At 42.1% G+C, this 26,049-nt stretch overlaps 1 protein-coding gene across 2 annotated transcripts; it reads right to left on the bottom strand.

Annotated features, from left to right (window-relative positions):
- On the bottom strand, positions 1-21,088 carry si:ch211-264f5.6 (carcinoembryonic antigen-related cell adhesion molecule 5). 2 transcript variants are annotated; one of them, XM_035430688.1, is made up of 9 exons: positions 20,955-21,088; positions 19,632-19,970; positions 16,736-17,014; positions 15,578-15,844; positions 12,724-13,002; positions 10,724-10,978; positions 10,349-10,460; positions 5,119-5,164; positions 1-3,611 (listed from the first exon to the last, which is right to left on the bottom strand). In XM_035430688.1, exons 1-8 carry the CDS (start codon positions 21,004-21,006, stop codon positions 5,143-5,145), a joined length of 1,605 nt encoding a protein of 534 aa, XP_035286579.1. In that variant the 5' UTR covers positions 21,007-21,088; the 3' UTR covers positions 1-3,611; positions 5,119-5,142. The 2 variants fall into 2 exon arrangements, with proteins under 2 accessions (XP_035286579.1, XP_035286578.1); XM_035430687.1 differs by having other exon boundaries at positions 5,130-5,164; positions 20,955-21,087.
- Between the last annotated feature and the right edge of the window lie 4,961 nt (positions 21,089-26,049).

The raw sequence follows: 26,049 nt of genomic DNA, 5'->3' as shown, positions 1-26,049 counted from the left end.
TTTTCAGTTGTTACTTGCAATTTTATTAACATACAAAAATAGGTACTTTACATACAACAGACATTTACATGTTTATTTTCCATATTAGAAAATAAACTAACAAAAAAAGGAAAATATTTTTCAGACAAGCATGAGAGCAAGGCTGGCCTCAGGGGAACGATGCAGTAGCAATGCAAAGCGTGAAAAACGGTTCAGCGCAGGAGATAGGGCACACCAAAAACCACACCCTTCTCGCTCTCTCTCTTGCTCTCATACAGAGTATATACATTTTCTCGATTTATTTCTATTTTTTATTTTTGCTGTATACGAACAGGAGTGAGAGAGAAGGGCGGGTCCTCTTAATCATGAAACACATGCAGGCAGTTCCAAAGGTTGTTTTTTTGTCTTTTTTTTTTACATTGATATTTATTCAATTTTACATTCAAACAGAGAGTACAATTATGATATTGTAGTTACCTGAATTCCCACAAATTGTCACATGCCAATAACATTGTAGCATTGTAAACCAAAACAAGGATATATGTATTTCTTTGTGCAATTGGTTTCTGGTTAATGAACGGTTCACCGTTTCATGCTTCTTTAAGCCATAAGGGCAAGTAATTCAATAAGCGGATGTGCCTTGGCACCTTGATAAGAGGGGAACATTTAAAACGAGATTTCACACATTGTGCCTGCAATGGTCTTTTTGAACGGTTGGAAATCGGAGCTGAATTCTAGGTTCTCCGGTTGCTGGATAAGGCAATGGCAAAGTCAGTTGACAGGAATTAGTTCTTACAGCTGCCACCAGAGGGTTCATTTCGTCTGCCGCAAGAACATCATGGGAAAATGTTCGTGCTCTTATCCTGGCCCTGGAATGGGAGGGACTTGCCATGGGGCATGGCCATTAACATAACATGGGATAGTCAGGCCTGGGCAGGTGGCTCCAGCGAGAAAGACCACACAAGAGAGCACCTATGTCCTGAGCAGAACATGTCGGACCAGTGATCGAAATCCAGTCGGATTCGGAAGGAAGGCGCACGGCAGTGAGGGACGCTAAGAGCGCGCGAGACTCCTCTGTGTGGTTTCGCACGATGAACCTGAGGCTAGCCCCGCCTTTCTGCACGCCCTGGCTCTTCCGTACATATTGAAAGCAGATTTTTACGACTGTTTTAAGAGCTACGCCGTTTCTTTTCCACAAGTCAGAGGGAAAAGGGTGCGGTCGGAGAAAAGGCAGTAGAACGCAATCGGGCTGCTGAAACTCCACATCTATGCCACCCAGAGATAATGACACACAGGATTTCAAAGCCACTGTTAGACACATTTATATCCCATCATTTAAAGCACATTCATTTCAGTTGCTTAAGGTAGCAGCGGTACAGAGAGAAGACGAACGAACAAGATATCACACTGAATACTGGCTACTACAGTACAACAAAATACACATGTACTCCAAATGAGGGACTGATGAGCTAAGGTCATTAACGTGGATCATTTTAAAACAACATCACTTAAATCACTTATTGTAGATATTCAAAAAATAAATTAAAAAAAGACAATACAAATCATCTACTGATGCATACTCCAGCAGAGTTAAAGAAAAAAAAAACGGTGTTTGGAATTTTATTCAAGCTGTAACACCCTTTGGAAACTGCTCCTAACAACCCCTGAACATGTATGGTTAAATACAAGATAAAATGATGAAAAAGCCCTCGATCCCCAACCCCCACCCCAACCACAAAAAGCTGTTTCATTTCTGGCATTCACACTTTTTTTTTTTTGTTGCAAAAAATGATAATAAAATATACACAACTACAACTGTATCAAAATTCTGACCTCTTATTATTAACAACCCAGTTGCTAATAATAATGCTAATTTTGCAAATGCATTTAGCTAATGTATTTTTTATTTATTAGATTGAACACCACTGCCCCTGAAAATGAATTTTGTAATTTTAAGCCAGATGGGTCAACGTTTGGTGGAGTATACACATATTTTTTTTAAATATTTTTCCAGTTGGGCTTGTTTTTCTGTTAATATTATTTAGTTAGGCTTCTTTTCATAGTGTTTAACAAGTGCTAATCCACCAAAACCAATTTATAGTGTGAACAGAGGACAGTGTCCTGCCTAGCAATAAGAACTATATACTTTTAATAAATAAGTCAGTTTTCCAAAAAGAAAAGTAGCTTCCTAAGATTCTCAGCATTTCCAAAATTGTGTTCGAAGTTTTCTGATTAGAAATACTTCTTCTTTTTCATTTTCAGGGAACGAACCTACAAGAAGTGAACAAGCATCGACACGCCTTTTCAAAACTTAGTGTGCCACTACAAACACCCCCGTTCAGTGTGCATTTGGTTGTAATACTCTTTGAATGCCATATGTTGTGGAGCAACTTATTTAACAATTTTAAGAAATTTTAAAGGAACAGCGTCAAAGCACAGTCCTAAGCTCCTTTACGAGTACAAGGCTGATTTCTGGTCAACAAAAATTAAAAATGCCAACCCTCACATTTGTAAACAAGTTAATTTATGTACTAACATAATATATCCTTCCTAAAAAAAAAGGCTAATTTTTCATTTATCAAAGGGTTGCATATATTCAGATTCTATTAAGCATGGTAGGAACAACTGCTCTTCAGATAGGGAATACAGAGAAAAGTCTGAAAGATACACTGACATAACTGCCACCTGTTATGATGCACACACTAACTTGTGCTTTAAACTTCAATGGTTTGTCTTTGCTTAAGAGACAAACATCTAAACGAATCTAATTTTAATGAGGACGGTCTGTAAGTGGGTTTTAGAAATTATCAGCAATTACACCCGAGAGAACATACATAGAAGAGGAATATCATTGCCCATAAATCACTCCAGTTTAAAAAAAAAAAATGTATTTATTAAATGAGTTCACTGGCCTAAACTATCTCAGGTTGACACACATGAATTAGGAGTGCATCTGAGCTCTCTTGTGGACATGACAGTAGCAATGTGGGTTTTCAGCCAAATAGGGGAGAAGAGTAAAGGGGGGTTATTTTGAGAGAATTGTCAAAATCCAACAGTCCTTAGCACACTAATCGCTGCTCTTAGCCTATAGGAACTGTCAGAAAAGTGAGCCAATTTCCCACCATCTCAAGAAGGAAGACAGAGCAGAAGAACCGTCTACGGTTCCCGTCCTCGCTCCCAGCGGGCAGGCAGATTAATATAGACATATTTGGTAGTGTATTTATGTTTTTTAGGGGACAGGAATTCAAATAAAAGCGCCACTGTCTGGTGAAGAATCGGTAAAGGAACTGGGACGTAGGCAATGACATTCCTCTGCCTAACAGCGGGTGACCATGGACCCCCCAGTACCTCACTGATGAAAGAACAGCTTGTTTCAAACGAGAGTGTGGGTGCGCCTGAGTGCCCCACCCTCCCAGTGCCCTGAGGATCATTGACCTTCGGGTGGGTACCATGGCGAGGGGCCCGTGGGGGGTGTGTCCTCTCACCTCCACGATGGGTTTTGCATGCAGATTTGGGTAACAGGCGGGGCTGCTCCTGGTGGCCAAGCATTTTTGTTGGATCTTGATTCCCCGCCCAGAACTTGTGCCTTTTGTAATTTGTGGAAATTGGCTGCTGTCCGTCGATTCCAACTCCTGGGAACAGAGGGAGAGGGGAAGCCTCATTCAGTCGTTTCAGACCAAGTGCCAGAGCTTAACACTCTTTTTAAATGCAGTTGCAGCAGGATTTTCATATCTGCTATGGGTCCTATTACTATATTTCCTTGTCATTCATCCCTCATAGAACAAGGTTAACAAAATGGACGTTTAACATTGTTAAATTGCTATTTAAAATTATTTAATTTATTTATTTAATTTATTTAAGTGCCGGACAGAAAAGGGGACTTTACTACAAACAAATCAATTCCAAATTTAAGCATAAAAATGTCAGAATTAAAAAATGCATTCAACAATTATTTTTTTTTTGCATTTCATTATTAATGAATTAAAGGGTTATCATCCAATTGAACAGTCTGTTACAATATCCAATTTGTTTTGTAAAATTCATATCTCAAAGTAGCATTCTTGAAACACACGTCCTTTCCCATCTTTGTTTTGTTACCGGTTTAAAATAAAGCCAACCCTCTTGCACCAGCAGAGACCGTTCAACCTCAACCTAATTTCCTAAAATATGACGTTTTTGTTTTGTGCCACGGGCTTTCTGTCAAAATATGAAATGGAGATGACAGGAGCTACAGTAGGTTGTTATTTAAATGTCACAACTGTACATGTGGGGTTCTTTTTTGGCCTCAGTAAATCACTGGTGGTTACAGTATTGTTCTTTTCCTGACCTTTTCAACATGTACAAGATAACCTTATGCTAAAAGACAAGTAAAATAATCTCCTGACACACACACACAAATACAGCACACACATTGCTGTCACATCCAAATCCTCAAAGCCTCAGCATCTCCAGCTTTGCTACTCCCTGTATTGTCAGGCTATTTTTATGAGTCTGTTCACATCATGTCTGGAGATCTGTGTCTACGCAGAAAGTGGAAGTCCCAGCCCATGGCAAAACTTAATAAAGCGTAGAAATGATTTAGACAATATATTTAGATCTATGTAAAGACCTATCACATTTATTAATTGATTACAGGGGTGGGAGTTGAATAGCATACAATTGAGAACTCTGTGCTGGGCAGCTCTTGAGGAAAGGGGAAGGGAACATGCTACTGTTATGCTACTGACACAGTCCCGGGCGTCAGGGAATCTAGGAAAGAACATCAGGCAAACACACCCAAAACTGACTACCACAACCTTTAATGAGCAAATAGCAACAGCAGCCATGCCTCCAGGAGCCAATCAGCACCTCCCTTTGACACACTGACCCACAAGGTCCCTTTAACTCCCTGCAGCTAACGCCCAGACCACCAGTCCGATGGGAGTCCTTTAAGGCTGCCCCTAACGATCTTATCTGCCCCAGCGAAGCCAGCCGTGCTGATAAGAGCCACGGTGAAATTAACTAAGTGGGAGGGACGTGCAGAGCAAACAGCTGAAGTGGAGCCTACTGTAACGTGCTGCCTGTATTACACAATTACACACAACAATGAGCGTCTGTTCACCCCAGAAACCTCCACAGCCGAAGAGCAGCCACACGCACCCAGGGCTTACCGGTTTTCCCACGCTAGTACGGTGATTCGGTGACTCTGAAAAAGAGAATCAAATTATTTGCGGTGCGAGGATAAATCTTAGTCATTGTGAATGTGTTATTTCAGCATCCACACACACACACACACACACACAACCACACATACACACACACACACACACACACACAACCACACACCACCACCATCATCCTATCAGAATGAAAGAACAAGGGCACAGTGCATATCTCTCTAACTTTGATATAAAATAGAGTGGCTGTCACAGCACCACCAGAGTTATTTTGACAGAAGACAAGACTTAATTTTAACCCCGATGTTAGGTAAGGTGCAGGTTGAGAGTGCAACTGGGTGAAGAATGACCTCCCAGAATGCCTCTGGGCTGACATGCTGGGAACATGCATGTACACTGTAGATGTACACAACTGCACATCAACCACATAGCTCTGGAGTCTAATGCTGAAAACCCAGTGAAAATGAGAAGTGAATGTCCCCTAAGTTGACTTAACATTCCTCGCTCTTCTCCGATTTGAGGAACATGAACCAGCAGATACAGGGGGATAGCTATCCATGATGTGTAAGAAACGTTAAAATGACCACTTTTAGAATGTGTTCTCTCACTCGGTCAACCACTGCCGATGTAATCCATGGCTTTAAAGCAGGGCTGTTCAACCTTATTCCAGGAGATATACTGTCCTGCAGGTTTTCCTTTCAACCCTAATTTTGCACACCAGGTCGCTAGCTGTTGAATGAGGTGCGCTTCGTTAGGGTTGGAGCGAAAACCTACAGGACGGTAGATCTCCAGGAACAGGGTAGCCGTGCTTCGGAGGATCTGCTTCACAAAGCTGATCAATGTAAATGAGACCTAGAGAATGCATTTTAGATTAACGTTATCAGAGACACACCAACTGAGCAATATGGCACTTCTATTCAACTGATAATGAAATTAATTTTTAAAAATTAGCAGGAGAGCATTTTTACAAACAAAAAAACAACCCAAGTTGGAGCCACCACTCATTCAATATGTAAATGGTCACACAAAATGCATTATGTTTTGTATGTCAAAAAAAGTGCTTTCTCTAGTTTTTAATTTATTAGAGTGGCCCTTTGGGCCCCAAAAGCTGTGCTATCGACTGAAATTATGCTCCTGGTATGGCAGTCCATAACTCACGATGACTGGGAGCCATAAAGCCTGCGCTCTACACATGCAGGCCTGCGTGCGTGCTTGTCTGAGCAGTGCTTTCTGGAGTCTAAGGGGACACGGTGGCCTTCCGCGGGCCGGGGTTCACGGTTCGCCCCGCAGCTGTCTCCGAAAAAACACATTTCAAACGGAGCAGTAGTAGGGAGAAGGGAGACCTGTCAAGACATGGTCACAGCATTCCAGGCATACTCCCACAGATGACTCCTCCAACTCCTACCCTACCCCACGCTGCCACAAAGCAACATATAAAACATTTTAGGAGATGTTTTACATTTGTTTTTTTTCCCATAGAAACAACAAAAGCCCCTACCTTTCGATTGCTGAAGATAACTTAGTTTCTATTTGAGTATTTGGTGAATCATTAATGGCTGATTGACCAGTAATCCTTAACCAGCATTATTATTAAAAAAAACACAAAATGTTTAATATTTGTAGAGTTTGAGCTATAACTGAATTTAATCAGTCTCAAGAGAAGCTCACAGTAGGTCCCCTTTAACGGTAAGAATATTTGACTGCTAAATAAACAGAAGGGACACACCCTAGTCGTTGGTAGTTTCATTAATACCAACGAAGAAAGCCACAGTGCTGTGTGTTATTTTACATAAAACAAAGATGACTCCATCAAACAGAGTGTGGGGCGCAAAGCCGGGACCTGGAGGTCACACTGAAGTACACGTGTGCATTAGCGGCACCCTGGTTGCAGCACTGACCTTCATATTGGTAGGGCCAATACGAAACAATTTTTCATTCCTATATTTTCTATGAATGTGAACTAAATGTTCTAATAAACCAAAAAAAGTGGACTTGTGGTGACTTAAAGTCTCCAGCTTTTTTATCCCCAAAAGACAGGATAAAGTGAATTTTTGTTTAGGTTAAGTCATAAAGGATTTTCTGTGTGTCCTAGACGTAATGATACTTTAAACGGCTATTCAACTCTTTCTAATTTCCAGAAATAAATTATCATGTGTGTGTGTGTGTGCATGTGTGTGTCTGTGTGTGTGTGTATGCGTGCGTGTGCGTGAGTGTGTGTACCTGCGTGTGTGCGCGCACGCGTGTGTGTGTGCTTGCGTGTATGTGTGTGTGTGTGTGTGTGTGTGTGTGCTTGCGTGTGTGTGTGTGTGTGTGCTTGCGTGTATGTGTGTGTGTGTGTGTGTGTGCTTGCGTGCGTGTGTGTGTGTGTGTGCTTGCGTGTATGTGTGCGTGTGTGTGTGCTTGCGTGCGTGTGTGTGTGTGTGTGCTTGCGTGTATGTGTGCGTGTGTGTGTGCTTGCGTGTATGTGTGTGTGTGTGTGTGTGTGTGTGCTTGCGTGTATGTGTGTGTCTCTGGGGGGAGTGGTGGGGCGTGTCCAGCTCTCACACTGGAATCTTCTTCTTTGGAGCTTGTTGTAACTGTGTTGGAATGCGGTCTGACAATATTTCCAAAACACAGAAACCGAGACTTAATCTATCAAGGCTTAAGAAAAGGCGCAGGCAGGTGATTTGTACACCCTAAATCAGTCCTTTGGGCTTTATATCTGTTTGGGGTTATGTGCGGAGTTGTCTGTCTCACACACATCGCTTATCCCAGTCTTGGTCTATTCTTCAACTGTCGCTGACCGTTGAGTATGCTGCACTGTAATAAACAATGACACTGATTGTGTGTGTGTTCGAGTGTGTATGTGTGTGCGTAAGTGCGTGCGTGTGTGCGCGCGTGCGTGCGTCTGTTTGGGGGAAGGCCTCTACGATAGGCACGGCACAGCTCACACAATGGCAGTTCGTTTTGTCTTGGGAACAGAAGTCAATAAAGTTCAAGTTCGGTTTTTAGCCCGAACTACGGACCCAGATCCACAGTGTCAACAGCATTCAAACTGGATCGACTGCATGTATGCGGAGTTCAGCTCAGCACCTGCAGATGCACCTTGGACACTCTCACGCACAAGCTGACAATTCAAAATAAGGGCACACAGCAATGTGGAGCGTTTATCAAACGCAGCCATCTCTGTCACAGTCAAGGTAGCTGTCTCTCTCATTTGCCTTCGTAGTCTTTCATTTTCATTTCCTTTCTCCTTTCTTTCCTTCCGTTTTAGTTCATTTTTTAGGTAAGGACATCCTTATTCTCAGAAAGTGAGAGCAACAAACAACGTACACCAGATATTCACCTAAGTCCTAAGACGGTGCCTTTTGGAAACTTCTTTAGGAACAGTTCTCCTTTTTCTAAAGTTCTTCTTTAGAAATGGTTCCTCTTACAAGTTTGTCAGTGAGCCGCAGCACTGGAGTTTACTTAGGAGTGGTGAAGGGTGCAGTTTTTGACGTGGCCGTTGATAAACTTGCAAAGCTATAGTAGCTGCTTAATGTGTAGGCTAGAGGGGAGACTGCAGACAAGTCAATCCGGTTTCCTCTGCCATCCCATGATCCTCTCCTCTGTTGCCTTGGGCCAACTGGCTCAGTTTGCATTGTCCAAAGAATGCACTAGTGTCTTTACAGTTCTCTGAGCTGTGGGAAGGAAATCTTGGAGCTTGTGGCAAATCACAGCAAAATGTCAGACACATACAGCCCCAGTGAAACTAAGTTCTTTGTGAGGCTCGGGTCTTGACTACATGTGGATCTATCAAAGTCAAATCATGGGAGTGATCATAACTGGTGGATTCCTTTTTTCTTTTTAAAGAGAACCAGTGCCTTCCAATCTCCAGTGTGATCTGGGCTTATTAAGTAAGCAGTGACTACTGTTATCAACGACTAAGAATCAATCACCCACCACAAAAAAAAAGTAAGGCACCACAGCCTGACTAGCATGTTAATCAAAAAGCCTCCTTTGCTGAAATAGGCTTCACTTTACATAACAACCTGGGGCTAGTAGCTTTTGTTTCACTGCAACATTCAACTTTTAAAAAGATTAAACAAGCAAAGAAAGCGATACACAGAGAATTCTGCCTTAATAAGTGACCCACCCCAAAATTGCTGACTTCCTGTGAGAAACAAGCATGCTGATTGGCTGTCTAAGGGACCATGATACATTCAGCCAGTGAGAATTCAATGCAGATCCAATCAATGACCGCATCAGTTGGCTATAATGAATGAGGCATCCATGGGAATGAGGGAGTAACTTTTGCGAGACACAACAAGAGGTCAAAGATCGCAGATCTGTAGCCCAGAGGTGTGGGAGGGGAAAGAAGCAGGGACTCAGCTGTGCTTAGGGAAACAGGTGTGATTCTGAACAGCAACAGGTAATGGCAGCAGGCCTGAATATTGTGCTGCCCACCTCACAACCATGGGAAAATACTATAAATGTTCCCTGTACTGAACTCAAATTCAATTCAGCTCAATATTTTTGTGTTGACGAAAGAACTGAGTAATCATATTTTCCATATAATTTGCCTCCAGCGCTTAATGCAGAACTTTGAATATAGTTTATGTAAAACAAAAATTTGAAAGTCAGACATAAAGACTTCACTGTGTGAGAACTGTTCGGTGAAAGACTTCTGACAGTTCGTAATCACACTTAGCTCATAGTTTAGCTGACAGTGAACGCCATGTTCCATTCTTAAAGGAAACCAGTTTTAATACTTTCATAAACAGAGCAAAGAGACGATGTTCACATGAACAGCTTTCACAACTATTTGCAGTATCGAGATGGGTAATAAAGAATTTTATGAGGAAGTCTACTTTTGGGTCACTTCATACATATTATGTTTCAACACCTTTGGGACAGGCTGAAGCCTGCTTTTGTATTGCTGCTTTTGAGCGTCAGCCTGCCAATCAAAAAGCCACTTCAGGATCTCTCATTGAAAAGTGATTGTGTTTCCCAACCCAGATTAGAGCTGGTGGTAAAGACAGCCAATGACAAAGCACACAAGCTAAGAGATGCAGAGGAACGAGCAAGGCGAGGAAGAGGAGCAGGAGATCGAGAAGGTGGAGCAGCAGGGTGAGGGAACGGACGCAGCAGTGCCAGTGCGGGGGCGGCCAGTGCACCGTTGCGCTACGACTTTAAGTTTCCCATCAGCCCCAGAACAGCAAACTCAGAGATGCGATCGGATCCGGCGCACTCACTTCTTCTTCTTCGTCATGCAGCGTGCAATGAGGGCGATGATCAGCAGGGCGACCAGGACGGCAATCACGATCCCCGCGATGGCTCCTCCCGACAGCCCCTCTTCAATCTTCTCTGTAGAAACGATCATCAATCAACGTTAACCGCCCGCGTACGATGCGTCCAATTACTGCTGAAAATGGCTTGTTACCACCGCGTTAACCGCGATAACTCAAGCCGATCACACAAAACAGAAAAACGCAGTTCAAAGTTTGTGGAAAATTAAACGCGTCCTTCCCCACTGTACACTGGGGCTCTATGGAATGTTGCGCATAAAGCAGCTCGCTGCGCATCCGATGCGCTACAGGTGAGGCACCGTTCAGCAAGTCCCCTCTCACCTTTTACAGACAGCGTGTGGACGGCCGAGGCGGTCTTCCCGGTCACGTTGTTGCTGGCCACGCACTCGTACTTGCCGCTGTCGACGTAGGCCGCCTTCTCCAGTTCGTAGACGGCCTTCTTCACGTCCTTCACCGTTCCGTTGACGGTCCACGTGTAGGTGGCGGGGGGGTCAGAGGAAGCGGCGCACGTCAGCGACAGCTTCTCGTTCACCTCCACCGCGGCCACTCCCTTTATGGCCACCGCCTCCGGTCCGTCTGAAAGAATCACGGCATGGACATCCATATGCAAACTGTGCCTGGCAGAGGCAGAGGTCAACGCCTCCCACAACCGCACAAAGTAAAGATTTTGGTGTTACGTAAACAGAGCAGATGTCACTCATTTTGATCCGTTCTGCTGGTGAAAACTGTTAGTTTTAAACAATACTGAACTTTTTACTGTGTCGTTGGCAAATATACCCAATCTCACACAAAAACAGAGATTCTCAAATGATATGGCATCAAATATCCATGATGATAATTGGTCAGCCCAGTTAATGGAAAAGCTGAAGAATTTTGGGAATAGAGACACTGAGCTGGGCATTGAAGGGTGTCGCCCCGCCCCATATCCAGATTCTTCCTGAGATTTATTCCCAACGAGGAGGTTTTTCTCACCAGTGTTTAGGGGTTTTTCATTCCCACTGTAGAGTTTTTTTTTTTTTTTAGTTTTATTGCCGATTTTTTGTGGATTCAGGCTCGGTCTTTCCCAATTTTCCTACTTCCTATTTTCTGGTAAAGTGCCTTTGCAACAGTGTCTCTCTAATACAAGCAGGGCTTCACAAATACAGTTGAACCAAACTGAATAAATCAACAGAACCCTGACAGCAGACCAGCCTCCATGGCTGCCTGGCCTCATCACCGCCATTGCACAAAACTAGGAAGAGCGTTTTCTGTTCTGGACCAGGATAAATTGCGTTAAGGCACCTTTCACACCTCACTGTGCTTTACACTGAAGAGATGAAGCTCACCACAGAAACCACCTACAATACTTGTGCTGAACCCACCCGGGTGATGCATGGCAGCCATTTTGCTCTCGAACACTCATCACAAATCAGCTGAGGTGGAAATGGAGGGAATTATTAAGCCAATTAAAATGGGGATGATTAAGAGTCCTGATAAAGAGAGAGAGAGCCGGGTCGGGAATTTACCATGCATCTCTTTCATTCTTCATGTTGACACCTCCTCTATGGAGCAAAACGCTCACTTGATAACCCTGCCATCTGCCCACCCCATTCCTGCACCGAACCTGGAACCGTTTCAAGAACTATCTCTAGGAAATTACTGTGAATCAGCTGATGGGTTCCATGATAGGTTTCCGCTTTAGTAAAAATCCCGGGGTTGGTTCGGGCCTGTGAAATTTCCTTGGAAGCATTCACAGCAAAATATTCAGTGTTAAATAAACTCTTACAGAGTACATATGGTCCCAAATGGTCAGAGTTGAATTAACACTGGACATGTTGCTAAGTGCAGTTTCTTTTTAAAAATACATTTCACAACCTATTTCTATATTTATCCCAATTCTGAATGCCTAGTCTTGATTGTGGGCACCTTGCATCACTAGCAATGTCCTCCCAATCAATCAGAGGAGCTGCCATTGTGCACCATGGTGGGGGATACGCTGTTCACAGAATCCCTCCCTCTCTAGGTGACACTATTGTCAAACATTCATTAGTCACTCTGTGGGACTCCTGGTCACAGTCAGCAGTGACTATAAATTGAGTAGAGTACTGTTACAGAGTCCCAGCAATGGTGATTCAGAAAAAGCTAAATGTGGTAACCAGGGACAACCATTCTGATTGCTGACCGTGTATTTGATGCTTAAAAACTCTAGGGCTCTACTGCTGAAACAAACCTGACGCAAAACATTTTTTCAATCAACAGCTGGGTTTGTCAAAAACACACCTGAAACTCAACTAAGGACATTCGAAAATAGAAAGTGTCCTGCGGCCAGGCAGTATACTCACAGTTGACAATCATTTTGTAGCTGGCAGAGTTGGTGCTCACAGGATTGGAGAGCTCGCACTGGTACTCTCCACTGTCGGTTTTTTCTACGCGAGAAATACCCACAGAGCTCTTGTCGGCGAAGATGGTTACCCTGTCGCTAGGAGACAGCGGCTTTCCATCCTTCAGCCACTTTGTGGTGACGATGGTGCCCTTCGCTGCCTGGCAGCTAATGTTTGCAGAGCTATTTCCTGCTATCAGGTTGGCTGTGGGTCCGGTTACTGCAGCACCAGATATCTTCTCTGAAAAGAGAAGGGAGAAACAATTTTGGTCGGCTCCTCCTGAGAGAATTTGTTTTCACACATGTGCAGGTTCGCATGCTGTACATGCCGTCATAGTCCCTGAACCTGGTCTGTCCGCAAAACGGGAAACATGGGCACATGTTTCCCGCTTTGTAAAACTCCATAGCATTCACGCAAAACAAGTTTCAAAACAAACGAGTTGCAAAATCTTCAAAAAATAAACAGTTATGTGTGCGTGTCCATTTACCCAAAAGCAAATAACCGTTCAGGTCAGAACTGGATAGATGGTCCTTTATGATAAAGTAGCATGTCTGCTGTGCTGCTGCAATGATCTAATGCTACCCTACAGACACTGTAGATTAGTGACCCTCTGTGCATTCACAGAATAACTGACATTTCTGTCAGCAAAACTAGCACTGCGCTGTTTTTTAAGACTCGCTCGATAGCACCCTGAAGGCCATCACGCTGCAAATCATAGTTCCTGACAGTTCCCAAGAAGGCCGTACTTCCAATGTCTTGAAAGAATGGTTAACTGATCTAATCAGGAACAACCATTAACAGTTCTGTTCTTCAGCCCTGTGAAGTTCCAGGCCTGGGAGACTGAGTCATTACAGGCATGACTAATGGTTTCGTCAAACTGAATCATTGTCATATACCTGTAGGCTAACCCATATGGAAATACAATATGTACTGGATAAACATGTAAATGGTGAAAATATGAAATGCAATAGATATGCCTTTAATGTATGTGCAAGCACATGACACATACCAGTATTACAAAACATCAATCATTGCCAGTGTCATTTATCAGTAGTGCACAAGTTACAGTAAGACAATATCATTTCAAAACACACGCATACAATTACACACAGCATGTGAATCTGGCAATCATACTTTTTAGTAAACAAAATCAGTGCATTTTGACAAATGTGTAAATATTAACTTCTCATACCTTTAACACATCTTAAACAGTATATGGTCTCGGTAATGCTGAGCGATAGGCAGGAAAGCAACTTTTCCCACTTATTCCTTCTGTATAAATTGGGCAATGCCCGGAACGGCACCAAAGAAAACATTTCACAAACAGAAACGATATGTACCTGCATGCCTATTGTGCAATTCCAAATAACAGACTCAGCCAGACACCATGTAAGAAGCACGACATTAGTGTGCAGTAAACCAGGAAATATCGAGGGCAACATTGGTCCACGTTAGAGAACAGTTACGAACTGAGCAAACCCCACCAAACAGAACACAGTAGTGATAAACACAGGTTGTTTTGTTTGGGTCAGAGCTCACTGTTAGCTCAGTGAGGAAATACATCCATATATACGTGCAGCAATGCTTGACATACTCACGATAGGAAGTATGTTAAGGACTCAATATGGACTTTGAGTATTTGAAATATATATGAACGGGTATTTTTTTGGAGGGTAATGAGCAGTCTGGGACAGGAAATAGGGGCATCATTACCCAGCAGACTTTTTGCTTTTTGGGGGATGGGTGGAACAACCCACTTGTCGGACCCAGTTAGATAATATCGGTATTTCTGTTGTATATAGCACCAATTAAGCTTTTTAATCAGTTACTGCAGTTACTTTTTTTAAAGCTATTTACTGAAATAATTTCCTTGTAGATGTCCAAGAACAATTTTAGAAGTTATTCAGATTACAGTGTCTGAGGTCCCATCAACCTCAAAGGCTTTTAGTCAACTGAAGTCAATTCCCAGTCTAGAAACAGTCACTCACTAGTAATCACAATCAATCAAACAACAGCAGAACAAGCAAAGAACTAGATGAATACCTTTTTCTACTGAATTTTTTTAAAAATACTTGTATTTATATTTTTTAATATTTGTAGACAAAAGAAGCTGTAAGATTCAGAGCAATGTGCTTTACTGTATGTGCTAAGTTCTCACGGTCACAGAGTCTAAAGACCATGACCACATCCTGCTTTTTTAACCAACATTTTGCTCTGCAAAGTGAACTCACTTTCCCAGCAGGTTGTGGTGGAGTGGAGTTTGAGCCTTTTCAAGTGAGCTGCTCAGATTATACCTGGACTAAGTAACTACCACCATTCGGCGGGTGATTTCGATCACTTAATTCCCCTCTTTCATGCTACACACGTACCTCCTGTGTCACTCATGTTACATCTACCTCCATTCAGCACTTATTGTGCCTTGTATCACTGTCTTCATGTTGTAGCTTGTAATGCCTCCTAGTTTGACTCAGCATAGGTTAGGTCAGAGTAATGTTCACTGTGTGAACTGGACTTAATGTGTTCATGGCTCTGAATAACTGTACAAAATGAGTACTGTTCCTTATCGGACCTGTGTTTTGTAGTTGTTCCAATGACCTTTGGTAAGCACTTATTGTACATCGCTTTGGATATAAGCGTCTGCTAAATAAATGTAACATAATGAGCTGATGGGCTCTCAGGAGTGGATAGGACTAGCCTGGCTCTTGTCTCTCATGTGATAATAAACTCCACAGTCCCTGACCAGCCTTCCTGGCTCCTTCCCCTCTAGTACGACAAGTCAAATTCAAAACCAAGAATCCTTGTTGCCTTGACTCACCCATTAAGGAGATCTGTGCCACGGTAGATGCCAGGTACCTCTTGGTATTGGGATTACTGGCCAGGCAGGTGTAATTGCCGCCCTGAGTCTTCTGAATGTCTGTCAGTGTCAGCACTGGTCCTGGTTTTTTGAGGTTCTCGCCGTTGAAGAGCCAATCATACTGGGCAGCGGGGCTGGATTTGGCCGAGCAGGTCAGGGTGATGTTGGACTTGGTGCTGTGGACCGGCTGCTGGGGACTGGCGGTCATTGATATCTCCTCCGGCCCATCTGCAACACACCATTCATGTTAGCTGAGGATCTGACCAACAGTTTCAAAGTCCAGGGGCTTCAGGAAATGGCAGCTCCTATCTGGAAAAGGTGCTGTACTATCATCTATACACACCCTAACCCAAAGTATCGACAGCAGCATGGGCAGTTGCTTGGCTGAAACCCTAAGTATGCTTAAAAAACAATCACAATGAAGAAATACGGTAGCTTGTCATATTGGTCACACACATTGACTTGTGTATGTATTGAATTTCAGTGCTTAAGCATCTGATAAGATAATTAGTAATGTTATTAACACAGGTAGGAAGGGATTTCTGTGGTTCTATCTTGTGGTTCGTCCTCTGAAAAAGCCACAAAGCTTAAAGAAAGCCTCAACCTGGCAGTGAGATGGCTGAGCATCTCAGAATTTCAATATTCATCAGTACATACTCTGCGATTTCTCTCTGACACTTTCAGAGAAGCAGAGAAGTCAACTGCACTTGTGTTAGGTCCAGCGCAGCATTTATTTAGTTTTAATAAGTTAAAATGAATATAAGAAAATAAAAGTTAGTGGAGAAACAAGACCAGGTCAAAACCTAGTATATGGCTGGACCTAACACAAGTGATCTGGCCGACCAATGGTGTAACTTCATCACTCACTCAGTCACAGACATTTGCGTTTGTAGGGCTGGCCCCGCTGTTGCGGTCCAGCCAAAAATGAAGGGATTTCATGCACTTTTTGAACTTCTGAGATGTCCCTTGCCTCTATATTGTTTGTTTATTGTTTAACAGGGAGTGAATATGAACACAATTTAAAAAGAGAACATCAGTGGCTTGTGGTATGAAACCCAGGCAGTTCTTTCATGTGTAAAATGGCCGGCGGTTGTGGCAATGTTCACGTGCAGGACTCACAGCTGATATTGAAGGTGAGGGGAGAGCTGGTTTTCGTTGTCAGGGGGTTGGAAGCGGTGCAGGCGAAGGGGCCCTTGTCAGCCCTCAGGATGCTAAGGATGGTGAGCACGCTGCCGTCTTTGCTCAGCTGCATGTGGTCCGTGGCCACAAGGGCGGCGCCGCCGGACAGCCAGCTGTAAGTCAGCTTGCTGCCCGTGGCGGTGCAGGTGAGGCTGACGGTGTCGTTGAACTCCACCGGATTGGTCACATTGGCTGTCGCCACCACGTTTGAGACCGACTCTGCGGTTCGGGGAACAGAGAGAGAAAAAGCTGAGTCTGTGCACCAGGAAAAACACACAGTACAACGCACACTGCTACGCCTACCTCTAATATACAGCACAACGCACACTGCTACGCCTACCTCTAATATACAGTACAACGCACACTGCTACGCCTACCTCTAATATACAGCACAACGCATACTGCTACGCCTACCTCTAATATACAGCACAACGCATACTGCTACACCTACCTCTAATATACAGCACAACGCACACTGCTACACCTACCTCTAATATACAGTACAACGCACACTGCTACGCCTACCTCTAATATACAGCACAACGCACACTGCTGCGCCTACCTCTAATATACAGTACAACGCATACTGCTACACCTACCTCTAATATACAGCACAACGCATACTGCTACACCTACCTCTAATATACAGTACAACACATACTGCTGCGCCTACCTCTAATATACAGCACAACGCACACTGCTGCGCCTACCTCTAATATACAGTACAACGCATACTGCTACACCTACCTCTAATATACAGCACAACGCATACTGCTACACCTACCTCTAATATACAGTACAACACATACTGCTACACCTACCTCTAATATACAGCACAACGTATACTGCTACACCTACCTCTAATATACAGCACAACGCATACTGCTACACCTACCTCTAATATACAGCACAACGCATACTGCTACACCTACCTCTAATATACAGTACAACACATACTGCTGCGCCTACCTCTAATATACAGCACAACGCACACTGCTGCGCCTACCTCTAATATACAGCACAACGCATACTGCTACACCTACCTCTAATATACAGTACAACACATACTGCTACACCTACCTCTAATATACAGTACAACACATACTGCTACACCTACCTCTAATATACAGTACAACACATACTGCTACGCCTACCTCTAACTGTTACCACTGGAGACATGCACGCTCCTTATTTGCATGCTAACAGGCCACTAAAAAAACCTGTTAGGCCAGCATGCACTGGAGTAGACGGTAAAACAAAAATTGTTTTCGCTCAGAGTCTTCAATTACTGAGACACGCTAACTCTGACCCTGATGAGGACAAGCAGCTTTGCATAATGCAAGAAAAACCTTATATTCTGACACAAAGACAAGCAAGGAAAAACGGTGGATTTTGAACTGGGCTAACTTCATATTCGAGACCAATGATATGTAACTCTTCCAACAGACATGATGAAATGCCACACCCATATGAGACCTGGGCCAATTCTGTTTGGTAGTAAGCCCTGACAAAAATGTTGTTGTTTTTTAATGAAAGTTAGCCTTTTTTATAACTCCTTAATATCCAGTCGGCATATCGTTACTTTGACACGCATTTCAAATATGTTTTTTTATTTCAATTCACTTTTATAAGCATCGGAAATGAACAGTATAAAACTGACGATTAAATGCGTTTTGGAACCAACAGCAGCTCATTGACATAGAGGCTTCTGGCTGTTTTTCCCTCTCTCTCTCTCTCTCTCTCTTTATTTTGCAAGCATGGCATACATAGCCACACCCAAGCGAGAGCTATCCTGCATGGGTGGGAGGGGGTCCCAGCATCTGCACATCTCTACCCTGAGATGGTTTGATATATCACAGGGATATATGCTTTTAACTCCCCTCTTTGATCAAGAGCACATTGTTCGTTTGAGTCGCTTTTTCTTTTTTTTTTGTTACAAGATTTTTTTTTTCCACGTTAAGCATGCTTTAATTCAAAGTGCCAACCTCAATCCTCCCTCTTTTTAATATGCTCCTTGGAGTGGGACACTCTGGATTGTATTCTTTTCATGAATCGGGCCCTATGGAAATCTGCTGGCTCTTAGATTATTGAGATATGAAGAAAAAAATACTTGTTATTAACATGGATTAACAATTATGTCCAGCTACATACAGATTAGCATCTGGGCAATTCCAAGACAAAAAGAAATAGAAAATTTGAATTGTTTAAAAAAAAAAAATGTTTTTAATTATTTTAGGGGTGCAGTGAATAAATTTAGTAGTCGATTTCTCATATGCACTGTTATTCCTGACAGTTAAGTTTTCATTGTTACTGATTGTGGGTATTCATTGCGAAACAGTATGTTCCATTTTTGTCAGTATTTTTATTTAATAAGAAATGGCATGCTATTAGAATTGATCAAATTGAACACACGATAAACAGAAATTGTAGTAACATTATAAAAAGCTGTTATATACATACTTGCTCATAAATTGCTTGGAAAATATCTGGCTTATTATCAATGATAATAAATAACTGGGCTCTGGGAGGGAGTATACAAAATTCCTTGCAAGCTCGGTAATGTTAACTAGGCTGTTCACAACAACTTGTTTGGACAATATGCTCTAACCCCTATGTGAAGTTTCCTTCCCACAACAATGCGCACAAATCATATGACGGAGGGATGTAGGGAAGTCAGCAAATACGCAGCAATGTGAATTCTGCCATTTGCAGAGCCTGAGCACTGACCAACAGAACCAGAACATTCTGGAAAGTCCTCTCAATGCCCAGACAATATCTGGGTAAGGAACGAAGGACTGTAAGACGCAGAATCATAAAAAAAGTGCCAGGGACTCACCGTAAACAGTAAGCTTATTCTCTCCAGGGATCTGAACACCAGTATCCTGCACCATGCTTATAGAGTAATCCCCGGTGTCGCTGATAGTCACCGCTTTGAGCACGAGCGAACCAGTCGTCCGGTTGAAGACAACCCTGTCCTTGTAGGCATCGGCCACACTTTCCCCCTTGGTTGCAGAGCTGATAATAGGGACAGGGCCAGAACCACTATTGAATGTCCAGGTTATTACGACAAACTGCTGGGTCAGGGGGTCGATGGTGGTGACGAATGACACATTCTGTCCCACCAAATAATCCAGGTTGCCTGGTTTGAGGGCCTGCTCCTGACCCGCACAGCATCCTGGGAAGGAAACATGTGTGTTATTAGAAATTAACTTCATGCACTGCTGTGAACCACAATAACCATAAATAATTTCACCCCAACCTCAAGGGAGATATCAACTGCGGACGCATAATAGAAGGGGCCGGGCTGTAGGCTAATTTACTATGCTGCAACTAGACATGTTTATCACAGTCCAGGAACACGGAAATTAATTGGCTGAGAGACACACGATTTCAACCATATTTTCTGAAAGGTAAAATTCAAGAAAACATTTGTCTCTGCCCTGCTTCTAGAAAGTAATAATGCGCCATTGACTGGGTCCCTTTCCCAAGGGTGCCATCCCTGAAAAGAACGTTTGAATACACGCGATACGCATGTCTTCACCCACCATTACACTCAAGCAACCTTCACTTAACTGCAACATTTAGAAACAAAAACTATTGTTTTACGCATTAACACAAGCTTAATTGTCACATAAAAAGTCGTTATGTAACAATTTTCTGTGAATGTCAACGTGGACAGACAAATATAAAATCGACCATAACTGACGACGCAGCCTAGCTACTGTAAGCTATAATCATAATTATACAGTTAGATGATGTTGTTTAATACAATGTTCACTGACTGTACAAATAACCTTCTACCTGTAGTACGTTCTTTTCAATTAGTTACATATTCTGAATAGGTTACAGAATTCAACATTCTACATTCAACATTCTAATTTAAATGTTTAGAATATATATAGGCCTATATATAATATAGCCTATATATTTTTTTTTACTTATGGTTAGTTATTCCGATATTTAAGAAAAGTTTTTTTTTGGGGAGGGGGGGGGGAGGAAATCGAGGAGAGAAAACTACTGATAATTTTCCTTCACCAAGTAGAAGGCAGGTGGTAACTCATTTTAAGTTTTTTTTTTTAAGCACGCAAGTGATACTCACAGAATATATATGGTTTTTCACGTAAATTCTACAGGTATTGCATGGATGAATTTGCCTTACCTAGAGCTGACAGCAGAAGCACGGTTAGAAACGCCAAATTGTGAAAATCCATTGGGAAAGACAACTAGAAGCGGCACTGAGGAATTCGCTTCTTTGCAGCTTCTATTACGAACTAAATTGGGACACACCCCGAAAGTGTCATCACATTAAAACCCGCCTATTCCCGGTCGTATAATGTGCGCCGAGTTTTGCGGCACAACGCTTTTCAGCGCAGTTTTGGACATCATAAAAACAATGTTATCACTTTATCACGCATAAACTACATTATATCATTTAGCCAGTCTTACATGCCTGAATAGTTTGAACATCAGAGAAAAAGTTTGGAGTGATCTGATGCTGAGAATGTCAGGTAAAGAAAATAAGAACGAACAGCGAAGCTACCATCGGTCTGAAATCTGGATATAGTGCATTCATACGAACTTATGAGAAATTACATTGTCATATAACCTAAAACAAAATATTCTATAAGCATTCATATTGTAGGTCGCGTGCCTACTAATAAAGAATGTGGAAAGAAAGATCCGAATTCGGCATGGCAAGAGTTTCAACGACCCTCAACGACCCTCCTGAACATAGGCTCGCATATTAAGATCATTATTGGTCTATTTTAATAGCCTGTATGTGATACCATAATATTTATGTATCGTTGTATTTTATTTGGATGGCAGGTATGCCATCCCGCCAAGTTACGCCTTGGCGGGGGCATGCCCCATACCTATACAGCACCGAGAGTTTGGCACTTTTCAGGGTTCCCCACAGAAATAACCACAACAGCCACAGACACTCAGCCCTTAAAAACATTTAAATTAGCCTAAATAGAAACAATGAAGAAAAAAACACATGTAGCTTCAAAGTGGCTAAATGTGCTAATTTTGGGCAGGTGCGGTATCGTTGGGTTCTGGGGTTTCATTATTTAGGTTTTACTGACTCCTTGTGGCGTAGCTATGTAGAGCTTGGTACTGGAGATGGTTAGTGACACAGGGATTGTTTTTAAACAAATTTTTTTAATGCTTTCACCAGTGACTCTGTTTTGGAGCTGCCACTTTCAGGTTTTAGTGTGGGTAGTTATGGGAATGTGTGTTTGTAGAATGCCATAGAGGACCACGTGTCTTCAGAATGTGCAGGCGACACTTTCAGATTGTCTGTTTCCCTTACATACATAACACACACAGGACATCTTTTGAGTAGATCAAAAACAGTTGACCTCCTTCTTAATTTGCTTTGTTCTTCAAAAGTTGTAATTGCTCAACAATTTTAATGAAAACACCTGAATTAACATGCTTATTTGAAAGGCCTTGACATGGCTCAGATATGAGCAATGCAATGTAATGTTATGGAAATTCATAAATTAACGAACATACTATTGCAGTTGGAGGCTTAGCAATGACAAACACAAGTAGGCTAATACATGTACTAGTATCCTCACAGATGCCCATTGGCGGCGCCAGAGAATTGTGATTGGGGGAGCCACGTGGGGGGGGGGGGGGGGGGGGGGGGGGAGCTACAAGAGGGGTGGGGGAGGAGGGGGCTGGATTGTTTGAAGCAGGTGCTAATGAATTTTGACGCAACAAACAAAAACAAATAATAATACCACAGAAAAACGAGATCCAATGATCCCGGGCTAATAGGCTACACAATTGAAATGCACGTTACTAAATGTGCGCAAGCAGAATTAATTCCGTGAATTTAGAATGAACAAATCAAATGCATACAAAAAGTTCACGACAACAAGCACGGACAAACAATCACAATCTAAATCATAGTCACCACAGAAAGCATCTGTGGATTTACAAAATTCTTTAGCTGTGAGCAAAAACGACTGTAGCATTGGCTAGAGTTGAATATGGTAATGCAGAGCCATCTTACGTTACTGTGGAAACAGGAATACACAACTCCTGCTAGCTAGCAGCTGTCTGCCAGCTGTAGCTAGCCCGAGGCACACAGCACATGACAGAAGTAGCCTACTTTCAGCTCGCGACGCTAACTTACAATATTAATGCAGCTCGTTCAGACAGTGACAAGCAGAAAGAAAAACATTCAGAAAGAAAATATTCACTCGCAAAACAAATCGTAGCTAATGTTACAGAAGATGTTTCCTGTTTAGCTAACAGAGTTAGCTACAGGCTGCATTGTGGATTCGCTGGACATAACAATCGCCTCTCGCGTCGGGATAGCTGGCCTATAAGTTTTCTTTCTGTACTCATACAAAACATAATCCATCCCCCTCCTCCAAAAACACTGAACTCACACACACATAGGCTAAATGCTGACGGTTGACTGTAAAGCTGCTTTGTGACAAAGCTCCTTCGTTAAAAGCGTTATACAAATAAAAATTGATTGATTGACTGATTGATGATCGACCTACGCAAACATTAATAAGTCATTTAAACCTGCATATAAACAAAGACTGATGTATCACCAGTCACATGAGAACGATCCGCCTGTTGTTGTGATTTGTATCGAATATTTATTGTATTTCACCGAATCGATTCGAAGTCTTGTAGGAACTGCTAGATTAGAAACTGCTACAACGTTAGTAACGTTAACGTTATCACGCACATGCAATTACACTTGCAACTAGAAGAGTGCACTCAGTAGAGTGCAGATCTCCGCCAGGCGTGTTAGCTTTGCTGATGCAACAATAGAGGCTACCAAATCAATGCAACAAGACAAATACAAATACAATAAGTTTTTACCATGTGGCACCGAAAATCCCCAAAACGCCGATTCAGGGAAGTAACGCTAAAGGTGGTGACATGTTTGCTAATGTCGTTTATATCAGCCACGGTGTTAGAACGTTGACGTTATAGGCTGACACTTTCGTTTCAAATCTGGACGGGAACAATTCCAAAAGCGATGTAAAATATCAATTTCAACGTGAAAATGGCAACAAAATACTTGCCACAGATTCAAATATTAACGTACCCCGTTAGTTGGCGGAGTATTTTGTTGGCATTTTAACGTTGAAATGGACATTTCACATCGCTCGTCTTTCATTCCACACGGAAGCAGTTATTGACTTGCGCCCCCTACCGGCCGGTTAGGAGGAGTGAGGAGTTAGAACTAGAATGTATTTCAATGGACAATGATGGAAATTAATTCAAATTAAATATTTGTCGTTGACCGATTTGCAAATTATTCGAGAATGCGGGTCCTTGGCCTGCTGCCAGCATGTAAAACAAGTATTAGGCTGATCGGCCCAGTAGTTGTTCTTTTCTGGGTCGCTTTTTCGGGTCGTTTTTTTTTTTTTTGGGGTCGTATATTTTTTATTCCATAAATATTTTTCATCACAAAATTACTGGGGGTTTGGGGGGAGCGGGGCTTATGGGGGCTCAGCCTTTTTTAGGGGGAGTTTAAGACCCCGCTAACCCCTCCCTCCCGCCGCCACTGCAGATGCCCCCTGGTGATTGGTGCTAGGAGAAATGGTTGATTATCTAATGGGGAAAAAAAGCTTTATAATACCTTGCTAAAGATAAAAGCTTTATATTCAGAGCAGTTTATTTATAGGAAAGTGATTAAGTTTGTTGATAATGAAAGACTTTGCATTCAGGAATGTACTATTCAAGTTTATAGGACATAATATTGATCTTGCAGTCTGATTTTAAAGCAAGCTCGTATTGGATGAAGCCCTTGAGCCAGACTTTCAATCCACCTAACCTTTCTGCAGAAGTATCCCTTTCTAGATGCATGATTCATTCCCATATATTTGTTGTCATTTTATTGATCAGGAAATGAATTTGCCATCTATACTACCAATATTCTAAAGTTTCAAACCTGTCACATTCATGTTAGATACAAGCAAATTAACTGCAACACAGGAGACAGTTCCTCAAGAGCCAAGTCTTCTGTTGTTGAGTCCAACACTCTTTTCACAGCTCACTGACAATTTATGTCCTGGAAAAGAAAACAGGAAAAATCAGAAATGTACCAGCACAGGAAAACTGAACCAAATATGCATCAAAAACAGATTCTTTGTCAGTCTTAAAGAAGGAGGAGACTGTGGACCACCAGGTACTGGTGATAACTGGAAGAAGGTGCATTAAAACAAAAGAAAAGAGAATCTGCCGGACCCTTTCATGAAATGTTCCCCAACAGAACATTGCAAAACAGTTTTCATCATGCCCAAAAATAATTGCAGACCTTGTTAGTTTAGCTATGGCCTCTTATTCAGATACCAGTAAAGGACATGAAGGTGTCAAACCGGTTTGTGTCAGGAATCCCTAAATAGTTTCTCAGAAGGAACAAATGAATACTATTTTCTGCCAATGTACTAAAGTAGAAAATGTTGGTACATGGTTTTAGTTCTGAATATCTTAGCATAAGCACAGAAGCTTCTGTGTATTGCAAAAGAGCGAAAGCCAAAAGCAAGTTGCCAAACTGGAACTAATCTCATTTAGAACCACTGAGACAAAGTCAGAAAAGCTTGATCGACGAATGAGCCAAATTTAGTTTGTTTTAGTTTTTTCCTTGAGGTTAAGAATGATAATTTTCTCAACCTTAGCCACAAATATAATTTAATATTGCAATTATGAATCTCTCTGCATTTGGGCTTTACATACGATATTACATTTACAGCAAATAAGGTTGAGATTGTTAAATGGAGGTGCAATTATAATTTCACGTAAAACATTTTACAAACCCTCAAATCAAACTTCTGTTTCCATAGAGCTGAATGTTTTGCATGTTTTTCCCTTGATGATTTTTGATTGTGTTATTGTATTCATAATATTGAGAGATAATTTGTTCAGTACATTTTGCAGATTTGTAGTTAAAATTCCCTGGAAAAGTCCTCAAAAATGGTTATTTGAAAAGAGTGGGAACGCTGCTGATAAATATTAAAAATGTATTTCTTAGAGTATGAATTTTATATTTCAACATATATTTTTCTACAAGAGTATATCACATTTTACACTCACAAATGGTATTTGACAGATCAATTTGACAGAAAACCTTCAGACAGCTGGTGACAAACAGATAGGCACACACTCCAACGTGTGCACAGACAGGCACACAGGCACACAGAAAGAAACACACACCAACACACAATTACAGGCGAGACTTATAGTCTCGCGACTTGAATTCGCTGGGTTTTTTT

The sequence above is a fragment of the Anguilla anguilla genome, chromosome 8 (assembly GCF_013347855.1).
Source record: "Anguilla anguilla isolate fAngAng1 chromosome 8, fAngAng1.pri, whole genome shotgun sequence".
In the NCBI taxonomy this organism is placed as follows: Eukaryota; Metazoa; Chordata; class Actinopteri; order Anguilliformes; family Anguillidae; genus Anguilla; species Anguilla anguilla.
Note: the sequence above shows the minus strand (reverse complement) of the source record. Positions and strands in the feature narration are given on the sequence as shown.